The following is a 17,660-nucleotide window of genomic DNA, read 5'->3' as shown; positions in this document are numbered from 1 at the left end:
TGGGTGCTCGTTGTCCTGTCTGTCAGTTGGAGCTCTGTGCTCACTTGTGTTAATGTGCAGGTAGAGATGGGAATGCTTGTGCATTTGTCAATTACCTGAGGTTTTAAATAATCTGTAGCTTAGCTTCCTTCCACTAAAACTGACTACAGGGTAAATAAAATTGCACTTAGGAAACTAGGATTTTTCTTGGTAGGTATGGCTATAAGATAACTCGATCACCCTTAGGGTTTTAGATTTCTTCACTGCTCTACCTATAACAACTACAATTATTTATATAGTACCTTAACCAATTTTAAACACTTTAACATATCTACTTTGATGGTGATAATTTTGTGAAGGCCTAATGTTAAGATGTCACCCTTATAAATAGCTTCCTCCCTTATCTGGTAGTTGTCAAAGTTCAGATCTGATGGCACTGACCCCTTTGAGATAAATTGACATAATTTAAAATTCTAACATCCACTTTCTAGCTTTTTACTCTGTATTTTACATTGTGATTTGGGTGCTTAAGGTTAGCAATGTTGTGTAGCAATGTTTGGTACAAAAAGACCTGATTTACAACTTGTTACTTATTTGTAGCTAGAGGATGCCTTTAATTGCTGACTTTAGTGTTCTGACCATTGAAATGAAGGTAGTAATAGCATGATTGAACATCTAGAATATCATTGATTGATTGCTACTGTAATAAGGAAGAGAAAAATCCATACTCCCAACAAGTTTATGCTTTCCTATCCATACATTTACACTGCTGATTGGCATTCCCAGGGCTGTTTATAAAAAAACAAATAGGTATATCACAGTTCTGACTCCCCAACTTCATCTAAACTCTTAAGTATCATGGAAAGTGTGCATGCTGTTGTTATCGTGACTTTTGTTTCTTTAAAAATTGTTCTTTTAGGAGAATTATCTCTTAACACAGTTCTTAGTTTGTATTGAGTTAGCAGGTTTGATCCCGGGTCAGGGTGTGTGCAGGGGTGACTAATCGATGTTTCTCTCTCACATCTATGTTTCTCTTTCTCTTACCCTCCCTTCCTCTCCCTAAATCAATGAAAAAATAACATAAAAAGACTTTCAGCTATGGAAGTTAAAAATTTTTTGGTTAACAACTGTTTGAGCCAATTTTTTCTCTTCTAAACAAAATTCTGAACTTTAAGACATGGACTTTTTTCTTTGCCAGTGTGCTAATCTCCAGGGAGTCAAGATGCTGTGTTCTAATGCAGAAGGGGCATCCCTGAAACAGTGTAATTTTGAAGATCCTTCGGGTCTTAAAGCCAATTTAGAAGGTGAGATTCTGTCTATAATTACTTTTTCTAAGGGGAAAACATACCATTAAGTAAAAAGCCCAGCAAAGTAATTGTTACAGATAAAACATAACCATAGGGGGTAGGTTTCCTCTGTCACCATGCTTGCAGCATTTGCACAGGGATCAGTCAGTCATACCTTGGTCTCAGTCATATGCTAACCAACATTGAGACTGCAGGGGGAGATCCAGCCTCTAACACTTAATGAGGCCCCAGCTGGAGAATTAAATATCAACATCTTAAACTTTCAAACAGAACAGCATATTTTTATACTGACCAAAATTAAGCATTTCAGTTTGCACAAAGCCAGGTAGTTTTTGTCATTTTTAGGTTTAATGTTTTGTTTATGAATTTCTTACTGCTTTCTTGTATCTATGCACTGGTCACTTGTTTATGTGTGTATTTAGAAGACACAGTACTTATCTCCCTTGTCATAAACTTATGGAGGCATATTATAGAAGTGCTAATTATCCTGAGCGAATTGAATCCCTCCCTCAAAAACGAAGACTAAAACATTCTTAATTCACAGTACGAGCTAACACATCATTAACAGAGGACTCTGTGTATGTAAGTTGGTCGAGACGCTAAGATTTATAATTCAGAATCATTTTCAGAAGGTAAAGAGGCCTGTCATCATTCTTTTCCATTTAGATCTTGTGGTTTCATTGAAGGTGGGTGACTATAAATATTTTCAAGTTCAACTAATGCCCAAATATGTTCACTCCAGGTGCTAATCTAAAGGGCGTGGACATGGAAGGAAGTCAAATGACAGGAATTAACCTGAGGGTCGCTACCTTAAAAAATGCGAAGTTGAAGAACTGTAACCTCAGAGGAGCAACTCTGGCAGGAACTGATTTAGAGGTGAGTCACCAGTTTTTAAAGAGTTTCTTTCTGTTAGCACTGGTCGGTGGCTCAGTTGCTTGGAGTTTCCTCCCATATACCAAAAGGTTGCAGGTTCGATTCCCGGTCAGGACACATACCCAAGTTGCGGGTTCTATCTCCAGTCAGGGCACTTACAGGAGGCAACCCATTGCTGTTTCTCTCACACATTGATGTTTCTCTTAAATTTTAAATTAAATTTTAATTCATTTAAATATATTGCCCACATGTGGCTGGTATACTGACCAGTATACAGCCCTCTACAAGAAAATCTGGCATAGATTGGATTGTAGAGAACAGTACATCAAAACTTTGCTTGCTGTTAATGTTTTAAAAAATGTTTTGCCTTGTTCTCTTAATAGCTCTAAGCAGCAGAATAGCAGGTCCTATTAAACTTACAAGCAAAAGAACCAGCCTAAGGCTGAAGATATAAACGTATTTAATTTTAATAAAGATATAAGCACCATTATTTAATTTTTTATTATTTGTTACTCTCACCTAAGATGATGATTTTTTCCTTGATTTTAGATGCCATGTAGTCAGTGGTTAAACAGCAGAAGCCTCCCTCTGTCCAACTGATTCCAAAGACTAATCAGGTTGACTCTTGAGGGGCAGCTGCTGACATTCTGTCCCCACCATCTCCAGGGATTTATTCAGAATCTCTGTCTCATCTGTTACTCTTTAATCTCAAGAGAAATTAAAAGCAGTTTGCAATGATGGTGGTGGTTACATTGTTGTATACATGTGTTAAAACTCATTGAATTGTACACATAATTTAGGGGGTTAAAAAAGGCAATTCTTTGCTATAAAAATGTTGGGGTTGAGGAATGGAAAAATCTATTACACAATTTAATTATTAAGCAAAATCTTTTTCTCTCAGAGTTTTAAAAATAACCCCTCTCCCCCCACCTTATGCCTTTCATTGTTGTTGTTCTTGGATTGCGGTAAAATTGTTTAGATAATATTTACTACCTTGGAGCCGATTCTGGATTTTAAATGACTGATGGTAAAATATGTGATCAGGAGGGACATGCTTCCTTGTTAACCTGTGTGTGTGTGCACGTGCATGTGTGTGTGTGTGTGTGTGTGTGTGTGTTTGTAGTGGTCAGCCAGAGCATGAACTAGACAGAATAAATAGAAATAGCAGAAAATCTGACTTTCTTCTAAAACAGATGTTTTCCAGAAATAACTGAATTTTATGATATAGCAGCATTTTCCTAACATGGCCAGGAATCATTTTTCAGAAGGAACAGATAAAACCTTAAATCTCTATATTAGTTACACGGTTATTGATTTGTCTTGCAGAACTGTGACCTTTCTGGGTGTGACCTTCAAGAAGCCAACCTGAGAGGTTCCAACGTGAAGGGAGCTATATTTGAAGAAATGCTGACACCACTACATATGTCACAAAGTGTCAGATGAGACTTTTAGGGCCCGAGGAAGACGCTCAAGATGAAAAATGTTTTCCTTATCACTTTTATGTCTCCACTCACTCAGATGTCTAGAAGAAATAACACTGTAAGGAAATTTAAACAAACATTTAGAGGATCATGCTTGTTCTCAGTGGTGCATAAGGGAAAAAAGTGACTTTTTCCCACATTCTGGTTTTAACCAAGAAGCACTCATTTACTAGAGGTAGGGAAGCTAGGTTAGACTGCTGCCTTTTGAGTGGAGTAGGGGGTATGCCTGGCTTTATGACCAGGAATAGTATCTATTACATTTGCTTTTAAATAGGCATGATGTGGAAATATCATCTTGGTTTAATATGCATTTGAGGATTTTAATTTATGAGAAGCACAACATAGGCAATTGTATTTATTGAGTCTCTAGATGCATATGGATATTTAAATTGTTAAAACTTTTTTAAAAATGTCAAGAGGTTGTTCAGGTTTATAAAAAGCTTTAGTGATGCCTCCCTACTTTACCTATCACACTGTGTGAATGTGGTGAGGTCAGACTCCCCAAGGCTCTTTTCAGGATCATTTTTATAATGTTTATTTTTTTAGAACAAAATAGTAGCTGAGTTAAAGAAATCCTCCATTCTTACTGGTGGAGACAAAGCTGAAGGAAAGACATCACTGTCAGCTGAAGTTACAGTGGAGCTCTGTAGATGGAGGAAGAATCCACCTAGAGCAACAACTTTTGAAGGAGCCTTCTTCCAGATTTCATTCTCAGCAGGTTCCACTCAGCGCCAGACCAGGCCATTGTATGTATTTACACTACCACACTAGTTTCCTCCTGGACAGTCCAAACAAGCATAGGAAGATACTTCAAAACCAAAAAACCAAGGTGTGTTACTGTTTAATTCAGTGGCCAAACAGTTTAAACAGGGCCAGCTTAGAAACCGATACTAAGTCTCAGTCCACTACAATCCAGGCTACAAAATATGGATGGATATGGCCAAGTCCTCCTCTAGAAGGCAGCACAGTGTAACTGCAGCTGAAACCCTACAGTGGGGAATGAGGGGTTTAAAACTGACTATTCGATTATAGCCACCAAAAAAACGTAAATAAAAATAAAAGCATTTGGCTGGTCCAAAATGTAATACCAGTTGCCCAGCACCTGTGGTTCTTTAACTTCTATTTTCTGGTTTGGTTTTGTTTTAATAAGTTTTAGTCTGATTTTCTGGAGTCATTATCTCTCTGCAGCAGCAGAGGTAGGGCCTGTACTTCCTGCCAGTAAGCGGTGTCCTTACGTCTGCCCAGGAGCAGGGTATAAGCTGTGTCCAAATGGATTCTGAATTCTCCAGACCCATCAGGTTGGGCAGTGAATCATTAGAAACCACTTGGTCTCCTTTGGGCAGATGACATGTCTTGAATATTTACATAGCTTATTCTTCTATATAAACATATGCAAAGCTTTCCTCCCAGTAAAGGGTATATATGCACAGTGGGAGGAGACCAGACCTTTACAGGTAAAGGAAAGCAACTTCAGAAATGAATTATTTTCTTTGCTTTATTATTTTTACCAAGAAAGGAAAATATTGTATTGAGAGAGATCTATTTTCATAATCAATATGTGCCTAAATTATATTTAAATCATTTCACTCTGTACTATATTTTCAATAATTATAGACTGTTCTTCATCCACTTAAGGGTACCTCTGTAGACATAGCCTAAGAGTGCAGAAGAATCTGAAAGATGAAACATGATATTCCTAGAACCTGCAGAGTTCGGGTCTAATGTATCCTGCATTAATAAACAATGTGAAATGTTGGAAAGGAGTTTCTTGTCTTGCTTTTGAAAAGTAGCACTTTCTCTATTTTGCTTACATTTCTTCAATATATATTGATGACTAGCCCTGAGGATCTGGGTAGAAAAAGAAATATAGCATAACATTTATGATGGATTCATTTTTTTAATTTAATTTTTAAAAACTGATTTGAGAGAGAAACATTGATTGGTCGTTCCACTTATTTATGCATTCATTGGTTGATTCTTGTATGTGCCCTGACCCAGGATCAAACCCACAATCTTGGGGTATTGGGACGATGCTCTAACCAACCGAGCTACCCCTCCAGGTATCTCATTAATTTACTTTAGTGGCCCTTTCAAAGAAAATGTATTTGTTTAAGTATTATTTGATGATCCCGTTAAAATCCACCATGCTCACAACATGAAGAAATTTCAAAAAAAAAAAGACTGCCTTCCAAAATTCATTTAATTTATGTCCCTCTTTAGTTCATGAACATTACCAGTTAGCTTTATTAGGTTGTTTAAATACACTGCCCCCCCTCAACCTCAAACATTCTTGCCTGATAACTAGAGAGAGAATTTTAAGGAGGGAGAAATGTTTCAAAATAGTAAAACTTCCATTAGCCCTAGTGATAAAACATGTCTGTACACAGGCAAAAATACAGTTGTTGGGAAGGAGGGACAGATAATGTTTTAAACCTAAATTAGCTAGATTATATACATTGATAAAATTTAGTACTCTGCTGTGTAACTGTTCAGAGCAATATTTTATGTTGTGCTGTAATATAGCCTAGTCTAGTTTTTTCAACTAGTTTCAAAGAAATTTTAGGAAATAATGTCAATTCCTTTTCTTACAAAGGTTACCGTCATATTACCGTCATAAATCAGTGCTTTCTCCAGTTCATTTTATGAATTGGTTGTTTATACTGTATATCTACCCTCAGGTCAACTTTAAGTCATGTATTTTTTTAATCCACCCGAGGATATGCTTACTGATTTTAGAGAGAGAGGAAGAGAAACATGGATGTGAGAAACATCTATCGGTTGTCTCCTGTACTTATCCCAACCGGGGATCGAACCTGCAACCTAGGTATGAGCCCTGACCAGGAATTGAACCCTCCACCTTTTGGTGCACAGGACTTCGCTCCAACCAACTGAGCCACCGGCCAGAGCTAAACCATCTTTAATATATGAAAAGCCCTAGAATGGTATTAAATCTCCAAGGAAGCATTATTTTTAAAATTAAAAGGTACATCTCTGCAAAGGAGAGCGGTTACTTTATTTCCTGTACAGAGCACCTTATTCAAGGATTAATTTTCTGAAATCCTTCCCCAACCTTAGACATGTCAGCAGGCGGTCGGGAGTTCTTCCTGCTGAGATTTCGCATTAGGGCTAACATGCATCTGTCACTCAGCAAGATTACTAAATCATTATTGTTGCATTTTAATAATGTTAAGGTGTTTCTTTTCATTCAGGTAATGAAGCCATTTTCCCTCTAAAGCCATACTTTAACATTTAGGAAATCTCTAAATTTAGAAAAAAATTGGTAACTATAAAATCCAATTATTTTAACCCAGTTTACTATACTCAGCTTCATGGTAAATTGCTCTGTCCTTGGAACTATGGAAAGGTTCAGAGTTTGTTCCTAAACATCAAACTTTTGTTAACTGCATATTTGATACCCTAGTTGATGCTGTAGAAAATTAAACAAATTGGGCCTTTGCCCTTGATATCTGTGACCTACAACAATACAAATGCCGACTTAGAGGGCAGAGAGCAGACTGGATGAATTCACGGGCACGTGGCTGTATTCATCTAAAAACTCCAAAGCATTATTCAAAACTTGAACACCAACTGATAGAAATAATGAGAAACCCGGAGGTAAGGGATGAACCTGGTAATAAGGGTCATTCCATTCGTCCTAACCAAAGACCGCATCTGCTTATGCAACACTGTTAGGAGCGAATCTCTTCCAGCAAACAGGAAATCAATTGGACAATTTAAACAAACACTGTGCAAACATAATGAACTTCTGTTGAAAAACAGCCTCTCATTACCCTTCTATTATAGTGAGATGAGATTCCACTCTTTCATGTCAGAATGGCCCTTAAATTATTCAAAGTGTATAAAAAATAATTAAAACAATTTAATCATGTCTTTTAAAATTTCCATTTGTAATTATAAAGTTTATCCCCTTCGCTAACTTGCCCTGGGGATGTGACAGCCTCCAGAGAGAGGGATGAGCACAGCAAGGGGGTTTATTTGGGCAGGACACCATCGCTCTTTACTCTGAAATCCTTGCAAATGTAATTGTTCCCGAGGACACCGGGCAATGACTGATTGATTTAGTATCCTACCCAAGGAGAAGCTGCCAATCCTGGCTCTATAATGACAAAATACTATCCAGTTATTTTTAACCATTTTACTATGTATCTAATATAACAGTCCTTACAGCCAACTGTACATGAAAATTTAATTCTATGTCAGACTAAACATCTTTGTTGCAGTAGTAGAGGAAACACTGGGCTTAATCCGGTTAAAAAATCCTTACTTTCATTTATTCAAAGATATACTTATTGAATGCTAGCTACAAACTTATTAACAGAAGTTTAAGTAAGATGGGGTCCTTGACTATCTATCATGAGTTACAGCCCAGTGGTGAATTAGAGAAAGACAATTATGTATTCAAATAAATGTAATAAAGATGAATGGTTCGCTCTCATTTAAATAACTGTACTGTATAAAAAACATATCCAAGGGCTCACTGCTGGGTTGAAACATCTATAAAATTTGGTTAATGATATCCACTTTGCAGGACGGTTGATAATGAGTGAGGTTGGTCTTACTGACATACCAGGAAACCATTATTTCTCACCTTTGTGCTCCCGATGCCTTTAGCACAGTGACTTGCATATTTTAATTGGATCATAAGCTACTGGAATGAGTCGAATTATTGACCTAAGTCTACTCCAGATGGTCCTGCGATGAGTATATTCTAACTACAATGTCTCAGCTTACCTTTTTGATGCCATAGAAGGCTTTCAAGATAAGGTGGGAGCCTGGTGGGTAGGAGACTGGGGGACTTTCACACTCATACTGTCAGGTTTTATATGGGCTTGGTGTAGTGCCTATAATCACTTATTGTTATTTATGAATCAGTTCCTTTACAGATGAGGAATCTAAGCGCTGAGACCAGCTCCCAGGCATCCTCACATCAGCTTCTTTCTATAATTATTACATGGCCTCCTTTGTGAAGGTGGTTATGTATGCATTTGACATCACTTAATCCAAGACAGCCATTTTCCTTGAACTCTTGATAGGTCTGTCAGTTTCTTCAAGGGAAGCCATCCTCGCTAGATTTTAATCTCTTTGAATTGTGGCCTCAGCTATAAAAGGCTTAGCTGAGGTTTTAATGGCCAAGATTTAAGTAAATCTAACAGATATACCAGTGGGTGTTCCAATTACATACACCATTAGAGGGCTTTATGTGAGGATTAAAAAAATACTCTTAAAAAATAGTCCACGTGCAGTACAATTTACCAGCGGGGAAGATTTCAGTATCCTGGACAAGTTTCATATAAAAAGGAAGCTTAGGAAAATGAAAGGCATAGTATTCAACACACTCCAAAGGAAGCTCGCGTTCTTTGGCTCTTTGCTCTCAGGTAAAATGCTTTGTATTTCTAGCACTTTTTAAAGACTGCATGCTATTTATTGTCTGTCTATAGGGCTTTGACACCCTAAGTTATAGGCTAAGTCCAAGTGTGACAATGTCTAAAGAAACATTGACCTTCATGGTCATTATCACCCCAGGCCACAGAGAGCTAGCCTTTGGGGAATTGCAACAGCTCATTGACCAATATTTTATTTTATCTTTAAGCCTCTTCCCATCAACTGAAAATTAATCTGAAGACTCTCTGTGAAAACTCCATATATCATTAGATAATTTGAGACCACCTTGGCCAGGGAGGCATCTGGTGTGGAACTCAGGGCTTTGAAAAGTGCTGAGTGAGTCCTCCCTCTTTCTCACAGATGGTCCAGCCAGCACCAATGCAAGGAAGACTAGAGACAGATAGTCAGCAGAATGTAATTAGTACCTAGTATAGCCATTTGATGTCAAAAAACGTTCTTTTAGCCAGAAATTTTTAGTAGGACCCACTTATCAGAGCAGATGGCCCAATTCCCTTTCCCCTCAGGAATGATACAATTGAAAACCGATACACAGGGCAAAAGGTTAAGACAAAAAGGTGAACTTCATAAGAGATGAATCATGAATTTGGATAATAAATAATGAAAATAAAAACAGACTAGTTTAAAGAACTGATTTTGTCCCCAGTGGCTAGGAAACTCAAGACAAGCACGCGGGTATGTGTGTTTCCATGTCTGTGCGTGAAAATTGTAGATGGCTCCTACCCCCTTCTTCCATAGCGTCAGTGACACAAGTATTAGGCTTTTCACCAAAGAGCTCTTTACCTTTTGCTCATCCCAGGCTGGGTCTATTTTCATTGTTTCATTGATGTTCCTTAGAATGGAGCCAATTCCAAAACTTCTTGCTGGACTTATTCTGTTGACTTGGTGTGTGGTGGGCTGCTCCGGCCAGCACTGGTCCTATGGGTTGCGCCCTGGGGGAAAAAGAAATGCAGAAAATTTGATTGATTCTTTCCAAGAGGTAAGTCTCTCTCACCTTCAAAATGAGACCTGGCTTATTTGGCTCAATAACCAAATATAGTCAGTAACTATACAGACATTCTGTGTGTGGCCCAATAGTGCTGCTCTAGACTCCATCCTAGTATCCCAGGGGTGACAAGATGCTTTCAAAGTCAAGCCCCGCTCCTGCTTCCAGTTCAGATGAGACTAGTAAGACACAGAAAAGGAACAGCTTCAGAGAAGGCAGCAATAAGTGCACAGTGTGTGGTACCCAGGGCCCACAGAATTGCCAAAGGAATTAGAAACGATGGAGCCAAGGTCTCTAGGGCAAGATGATTCTTTGAGATTTGGAAAGAGTATCTTAGAACTTTTTCTTTCTTATTTCATCTTTTAAAAATACCTATGATTTAGGTCAGCGGCACATTTTTATAACTTATAAATACATATCCTCATGCTCTATCATTTCTTTTTACTGATATGGGTATTTAAAAATAGAAGTCAGAGGCTGCTAGAGCAGAGGAGTTAGCAAGCTCAACGAGACAAAATATATACTGGAAAATATGCTGGATTGAATTTCATATAAATTAGATTTCAGTACTCATGCTAGCACTAACAGAGTACTTGGTTGGTCTGGTTTTTCTCATCTATAAACTGCGACTTCTTCGGGGTCGTGTGAGGATTACATGAGAGAGGCCATATATGTTAGCTGGTTAATCCAAAAAATGTCAGTGGATTAATAAAAAACAGTTCTTGTTATTTTTTTTTGTTTGTTTTTAATTAATGGGAAACAAACTAGGCTATGAGTGATTCGGGGCTCGGACACTTAATATAAGCCTGAGAATGGGAAACTTAGCTAGAAAAATGTACAATCATTGGAAAGAAATCTCTTTTTTTTGAGAAATAATAAAAATAAGTTAGCACAAAATATAGAAGCCCCAGAATTTGAGGTCTCCTTTACACAGATTGTATGCGAAGCAACTCTCACTTAACTATGACATACTAGTAAAAACTAGAAAATAAAACCAACCCTGTTCATAACTATAAGTTCTTGTATATTTTGTATACTGTCTTCCCATGTCATCTCTAGAACGAAAATATTCTCTCTCCTTGCCATCACCATCACCTCCACCCACAGGCGGATGGATGTTCAAGTCCCCATCCCAATCCTACGACCTCCCCAGTCCTGCATCCACCTTGATTTTGCAGTTTTTAGTGGAGAGGGAAGATACCATTTCATTTCTTTATCTCCATCTCCAAAAATCTCATTATTTGTCTTCAGAGAGCCAAAGCGGTGGATCAACTAGCAGAACCTCAGCGCTTCAAATGCATCCTCCACAAGCCACGTTCTGCCCTCGGGGAGCTGGAAGGAGCGCTGGTGAGTGTCCACGACAAGAGCCCGGGGCCCCAGAGATGGAACAGGCCTTGGGGACCACCCTGTAGGTTGTCCACTTAGGGCAACCACCTTTGGGCGGCTGCGAGGCCTCCCTTCCCGAGCGCCTGACCTCCTCCCGTGGCAGGGCCCTCGCTGTCTCAGGGCCACCCCTTCCAGCGGTTAGACAGCACAATGGTTGGAGCCTTTTTTTTCCTTTCATGAACTGAAATCACCCTGTGACCTTTATCTGCTAAGGCTGGCTTTGGCCTTTGGGATGACAAAACAAATTTCTCCCCACTGCTCGCTCCATGTCAGTTCTTCAGTGTGTCCATATATTCTTCAAATGCACACCCCAGGCATCTTCTCTAGGTACTCACACCTCTCCACCGATGTTTCAGTTGTTCTTGGTTTGGCATTGTTTTCCCTCGGAAATGCAGAAATTCAAAATGGTGCTGTAGCCCCGACGCTGTGTCCCAGTTGGCTAAGCGTTGTCCCATGCGCCAGGAGGCCGCCGGTTCAGTTCCTGGTCAGGGCACATACCTGGGTTGTGGGTTCGATCCCTGGTCTGGGCACGTACAGAGGGCAACCAATTGATCTCTCTCACATCTATGTTTCTCTCTCTCTCTCTCTCTCTCTCTCTCTCTCTCATCAATAAGGATATCCACAGGTGAGGGTTAAAAAAAAAGAGAGAATGGAACTATAGTAACCCAATGTAGGCTTTAGATTTTCAAAAAAGTATAGAGAATTGAATATAGAAATTGACTCTTGAAGTCCGTGTTGGTGTTCTCTGAGCACCATGGTCCGCCAGTTAACGACATTACGCCCAGGAGCAGGGAACGCCTGAACAAATCACATGTGACATTTAGCTATAGTTTTTGTTTCTCCGTTGAATTGAACTTCCACACCCACAGGAAAAAGAAAAAAGCAGACAGGCCTCTTTACTTCCTCTCTTTTTCTAACCCTGCTCACCGCATGATAAAAATACAGCAAGCACTAAAACCTCCCGAACATGACATTCGAGAGAAGGAATGGAAGCAGCGGCGAGGCTGACACACACTGACGGGTCGGCCTTTCTGCTGCTCTCTTCCTCACGCCCCGTCCTTAAATGGTTCATGTAGATTTTATTATAAACAACTTTCAAAGACACGACTGTATCCCTCTTTAGCATTTTCTAGTGCATAAAACAAGTGAATCTTTTATTTCTATATCAATATTTTAGAAATAGTGTATCAAAAACATAATAAAGCCCTAACTGGTTTGCCTCAGTGGTTACAGCGTTGGTCCGTGGATTGAAGGGTCTGGGGTTCGATTCCGGTCAAGGGCACAACCTCAGTTGTAGGATCCTGATGTGTCTTGCTCACATTGACGTTTCTCTCTTAGCCCACTCGATCTAAAAAGCAATGGAAAAAATATCGGGAAAAATCCTTGGGTGAGGATTTCAAAACAAAACAAAAAACACTAAAAAAAAAAAAAAAATTCAGCCAGTAAAATCAACCTTGATATATATCTGTTACATATTTTTCAGGAGAGTCTGATTGAAGAGGAAACTGGGCAGAAGAATTTCAATCCACTGGTCCAGAAGGAGTGACAACACCTAAGTATCATTCTGACTTTGAAATTTGTGACCCATTTAATATCTGTAAATTGTGTGAATTTCAGAAATTCTTACGAGCAAGTTGCACGTATTTCATAATGAAGTAGTGTCAATAAAGTGGCATCAATGTTAATTAACTAAGTCTTTCTCTAACTCAAACCTCTGGTGGGGGAGGGACATTGTAAGCCCACAATGGGGAGTCCTCCAAATGTGTTACAGGGACAGATGAGAGGAGAGATAACACAAAGTCACCACTATTGTTGGCCAGGAATCTCATGGTCTCCTCCACCACCACCCTGTACCCACAAGGGCAATAGTCAGTCACATTTGGTCTGGGCCAAAAGAGTTGATTCAGCTACAGTGTTCTATGGGATTGTAGTTTTATTTTTGACCATACTCTACAGAAGTTAGATGGGGCCATGGCCAAGGCTTCCTCCCCAGATTGTGTCTAATCCTTTTGAAAGTAAACTGGAACCTGAGGGAGGCCTATGGGGAAGGCCTCACTGGGCTCCTAGTCCATTGCTTCTTCTGGACCCATGCGGTCTCTCCAAGTTCACTAGAGCAAGTGGTATACTTTGAGTTTGGGGACCAAGACCTAAAAATAATAGTTTTCACCTGCCTGATCTTTTTGTTACTTCTCTTGAGAAACACTATGGAGTGTAGACAGGTGTTCCCGTATCCCTTGGTCAAATAGCATTTGCCACCATTCATTCTCTACAGAGTGTCAGATTTTGTGCTAGATACATGCGTATTTTCATTACGCTTCATAATGACCAAGGAAGGTTGGTATTATTGTCTTCCCTTTGAAATGAAGAAACTGGGGCTCCAGCAGTTTGAGACAGGCCCACTCAGCTGTGTCAGGTTCCGTGTCAGTGATTCTGTTGCCCTGTGATGAGCAGCCAGTGGACTTGGACCTGGAAGCTCAGTTATTTTGTTAACTGGAGCTGAAGACAGGATACTGAGGCTCCTGTGTCAACTTCGTTTTACTGGTGACCATTTCTCCATGAGGTCCCAGACACCGTAACACTAACATTCTCATTTATCCCTATAACTTCCAGGAGCCTCTGAGACCACTTGGAGAGCTCCAATTTCAGGTAACGCGTTTGGTGTCACAGCAACAAACTGTGCCTGTGGTCACATGGCAAAGACCTTTTATCCTGTTTAATCAAAGAGATGAAACCTTCTTCCTCCCCTCCCTGACCCTATACCTCTAAAAAGGGCAAGAAGGCCCTGTTTTAAGGAATTTGAATAGAGGTCAGAAATATTCTACGGGGGAGAAAACCCTCCCTTTTTAGTACAAATATTTATTACTGTACAATGCTAGATTTCCCAAATATCACCATTTGGGGAATCTCTAAAACTGAATCAAAGAAACTCTTCATTCCCACTTTAATAAAATTAGGCAGTCACGTGGTCTAAAACCTACTTTACAGAACAAAAGGTAAAACTGCATAATTTTATCAATCAATACACACCAGGCAGGATGAGAGGCTCCTAGCTGTCAATCATTCAGTAATTACTTCTTTTTTCACACAAAAAAATCATTTACAATCTTTGTATTAGTTTACATATTATAAAAAGGCAACATACTCACTTTTTTTGTACATCCTGTTTGGGGTCTCAGGTTTCCTTTACCAAAGCCTGTCTTTGGGCCCATTTCTTTGGAGCCCGCTATGGGCCTCCCTGAATGGGACATATGCTGATGCTGATGTTAGAGGCTTGGGATGGCATCCAATGGTTTGCAACATGAACATATTGGATATTTGATTCTCAAATGCCCAAGTGACTGAGGGGAAGGAGAGTAAAAATGATCCCTTTATGAAAATTTTGAGCATTTTCCTGAATCTGAGGAACTCTCTACCTCATCAATGCAGCTTTATAATAAAATGCTGCATCCTTTCAAAATAAAAGGTGGGGAAACATAAAACATGATAGAATTAGGTGAGTTCTCAAATATATATGGTTTTAAACGAGAAAGTATCAAAAAGAAAGCATTGAAAATAGACCATTTTAGCATAAGTTGTAGTATGCTAGAGAAAAACCAAGAATTTCTGCATGTGATAGCAGCACTTACAAGTTTTGGCAGGGCAATTTTGACACGAATTTTCTAAAGTTGTTACTTCCTCAAAGGTAGTGGTTCTCAACCTTGCCCAGATATTGGAATAACATGGGGAGATTTAAAAGAAACACTGATGCCCGGGTCCCACCCCCCGCCCTCGGAAATGCTGATTGCATTGGTCTGGGGTGTGTCACCTCTTCCCAGGTGATACTACTGTCCAACCTAGTTTGAGAATCGGTCCCCATCCTTTCCATGCAAGTTATTACACACTCCTTTTAACGTCTTTATTTCCATTTACCTCTGCCTAACTGTCTGTGGTGAATGAATAAAGAAATAGAACCTATTGTATTAAATGAACTGGTCAGCTCAGATGCCAAAGGGATGGATGGAGAGGTGAGGGGTGAGGGCAGAGAAAGAACCAAATAAATTGCAGTTTTTATTGCTTCTAGGCAAAGACAGTTATCTCCCCCCCCCCCCCCCCCAGTACAAGTTTAAATTAATAGGACTCATACTAAAAGGAGGCCAGAAGGGACTCTGGGTGTGACGTGTCATAAAAGAGGCTTTGATAAAAAGGAGTTCAGAAATGATTTCAGTTCATTAATATATGGGTAAAAATAAACTAAACACACAATGAACTTTAAAATACATTTCCATTTTTAATTTAAAAAATAAATAACAGCAAATCTGAACAAAATTTTTCTCCTTCCATACACAGCTTCCTAACTGTCCACGTTGGAAACCCTAGAAGTTTACAAAATCATGGCAACAGCGCTTTTGACAAAGTTGAAATGAACCAGTCAAAACATGACCAATGGGGGAGTCCGGGCAGGACGACAGGAGGGCAGCTTTGCTGGATTATTAAGAATCAGTCTGAAATCATCAACACGGAAGGAAAACTTTCCTTTTTGTAGATTAAAAGTGATGTTCCACTCTCAGCCCACCCACAGAGGAACTTACCTTTTCCAACTTAATTTTAAAATCCCACTTGGTCATGGTGCACAGACCTAAAAGCCTACAGAAACTTTGTTTCTTTCTGACTCTTTTTGTTCACTTAGAATAAAAGAAAGCTGGGACTGAAAGGATTCTAAAAATCATGGAACTGCAAAAAAAAAATATCTGATTTTGGTTTACATGAAGAAATTGCCAAATCTACATGTTCACTGTATATTGACTTGCCAAAAAGCAAGCTATTGCTCTGTGTTGATGGTGGGCTTTTTCTTTCCTTTTCATTACACCCGAGTGAGAGAAGGGACAAAGTTGAAGTTGGTTATGCCTGGATCCGAGAGGTGGTGACGTGGGTGTACACCACTGTTAAATGTCATCCATCTGTACACTAAGATCTGTGCACTTAACTGTATGGAAGTTATGTCTCGATTTTAAAATAAGAAATGACCCCATGAACTGGGGGTAGCTAGAGTGGAAGGACTCGTGCATTTGGAAAGAGCCAACAAAGGTAGATAATCTCAAATCCTGCTTTAGCTCTTGTTTTCTTAGGGATTTGCAGTGTGACAGCAAGCGTCTTGAAGGGTCGCCCTGATAGGTGAGAGGGACTGCAATTCTAGAGTCAACTGTGAGGGTGGAGGGCGAGGCCAGCATGGCCCAGGAGCCTTACTTAATTAGGATTCACTTTCCTTTCCTACCACTCACTTCCCATCCCAAAACACACCACAATCTTTGCCCCTGAAGACACTGAACTGCCATATCCCGAGGGTCTAGTACAGTGCCTGGTATTTAATAAGAGCCTAATATGTGTTGAATAAAACAATTCTTGGGGGGGGAGGGGGAATCTCAAAGCAAGTCACCAAAGACAGAGAAAGAAGAGATTAAAAAAATATCCCATAAACCAATATTCGCAAAGGTGTGACAATTTGGGGCTAATTTCAATGTCTTTCAATACTCCAGAGTTCTTCTCGGGGAACATAAAGACCAGTTCCTTCTCTTTTTATCCCTGCCTCTCATCTCTCCTAGATTTTTCTATAGAATCAAAGCATTTCTTTGCAGCCTTCCTGTGACTTCAGGACACACGTTATTCATGACCTTTTGTCAAATCTGACTCTTACCTACCCAATGGCTCCCCAAGGAGATGAACCTTCCAGTGCCCCCTGTAAGCTATTATTCATGACATTACCTGGAATCCTTTCTGTTCAGGCAGGAGAGAACCAGTGTTTCCATTAATGTGAGAAGGGAATCATAAGGGAAAATGTTATATTGCATGTGGGCACCAGGTTTCCCCAGGCTCGATCGAAGACCAGACTGCAGGACTCGCTTCCACCACTCTGAAGGAACATGCTGGAGGATTTCTTTCTTTTGTGACCTTTAGTTTACGTCTTTTTATTTTAATGGCAGCCTGAAAAGTGGGTGAAACGCACGAATCGCCTCCAGCCAGTGTGCGGGGCAGTTTCTCAGAAGTGGCTTCAGCTCTGCGTGAGCCCTGCGTGGCCTTTCTGGTCCTTCTCTTGACTTCTTTCCACTTAAAAACCTCTTTAGTTCTTACTAACACTGCGTCTCTAAGTCATAAATAATTATGTAAAAGGCTCCAAAAGATGAGAGGGACTATATGTGCAGAACTAACCTGCACTCACGTTCCAAATTATCTTAAAAATTTTTAAGGAAAATA

At 39.6% G+C, this 17,660-nt stretch overlaps 2 protein-coding genes across 6 annotated transcripts in view; both read left to right on the top strand.

Moving 5' to 3' along the window:
- The window catches only part of KCTD9 (potassium channel tetramerization domain containing 9), a 29,828-nt gene extending 16,879 nt beyond the window's left edge, over positions 1–12,949 (top strand). For 3 of the 5 annotated variants that reach the window (XM_081136261.1, XM_081136263.1, XM_081136262.1), the window contains exons 10-12: positions 1,178–1,283; positions 2,029–2,162; positions 3,486–5,402. In XM_081136261.1, coding sequence (XP_080992387.1) covers positions 1,178–1,283; positions 2,029–2,162; positions 3,486–3,602 — 357 coding nt within the window. In that variant the 3' untranslated portion in view covers positions 3,603–5,402. Of the gene's footprint in view, positions 1–1,177; positions 1,284–2,028; positions 2,163–3,485; positions 5,403–12,915 lie in introns of those variants that run through there. The other 2 variants (XM_081136260.1, XM_081136259.1) reach the window with 2 other exon arrangements.
- On the top strand, positions 9,888–12,978 carry GNRH1 (gonadotropin releasing hormone 1; the record flags this gene model as incomplete). Its single annotated transcript, XM_081135482.1, has 3 exons — positions 9,888–10,040; positions 11,298–11,393; positions 12,916–12,978. The coding sequence occupies 3 exons, from the start codon at positions 9,888–9,890 to the stop codon at positions 12,976–12,978; spliced, it is 312 nt and encodes a 103-aa protein (XP_080991608.1).
- Positions 12,979–17,660: the final 4,682 nt, after the last annotated feature.

The sequence above is a fragment of the Miniopterus schreibersii genome, assembly GCF_964146895.1.
Source record: "Miniopterus schreibersii genome assembly, chromosome: 4".
Taxonomy (NCBI): Eukaryota; Metazoa; Chordata; class Mammalia; order Chiroptera; family Miniopteridae; genus Miniopterus; species Miniopterus schreibersii.
The sequence above is the reverse complement of the archived record's forward strand: the minus strand, read 5'-3'. Positions and strand labels throughout refer to the sequence as shown.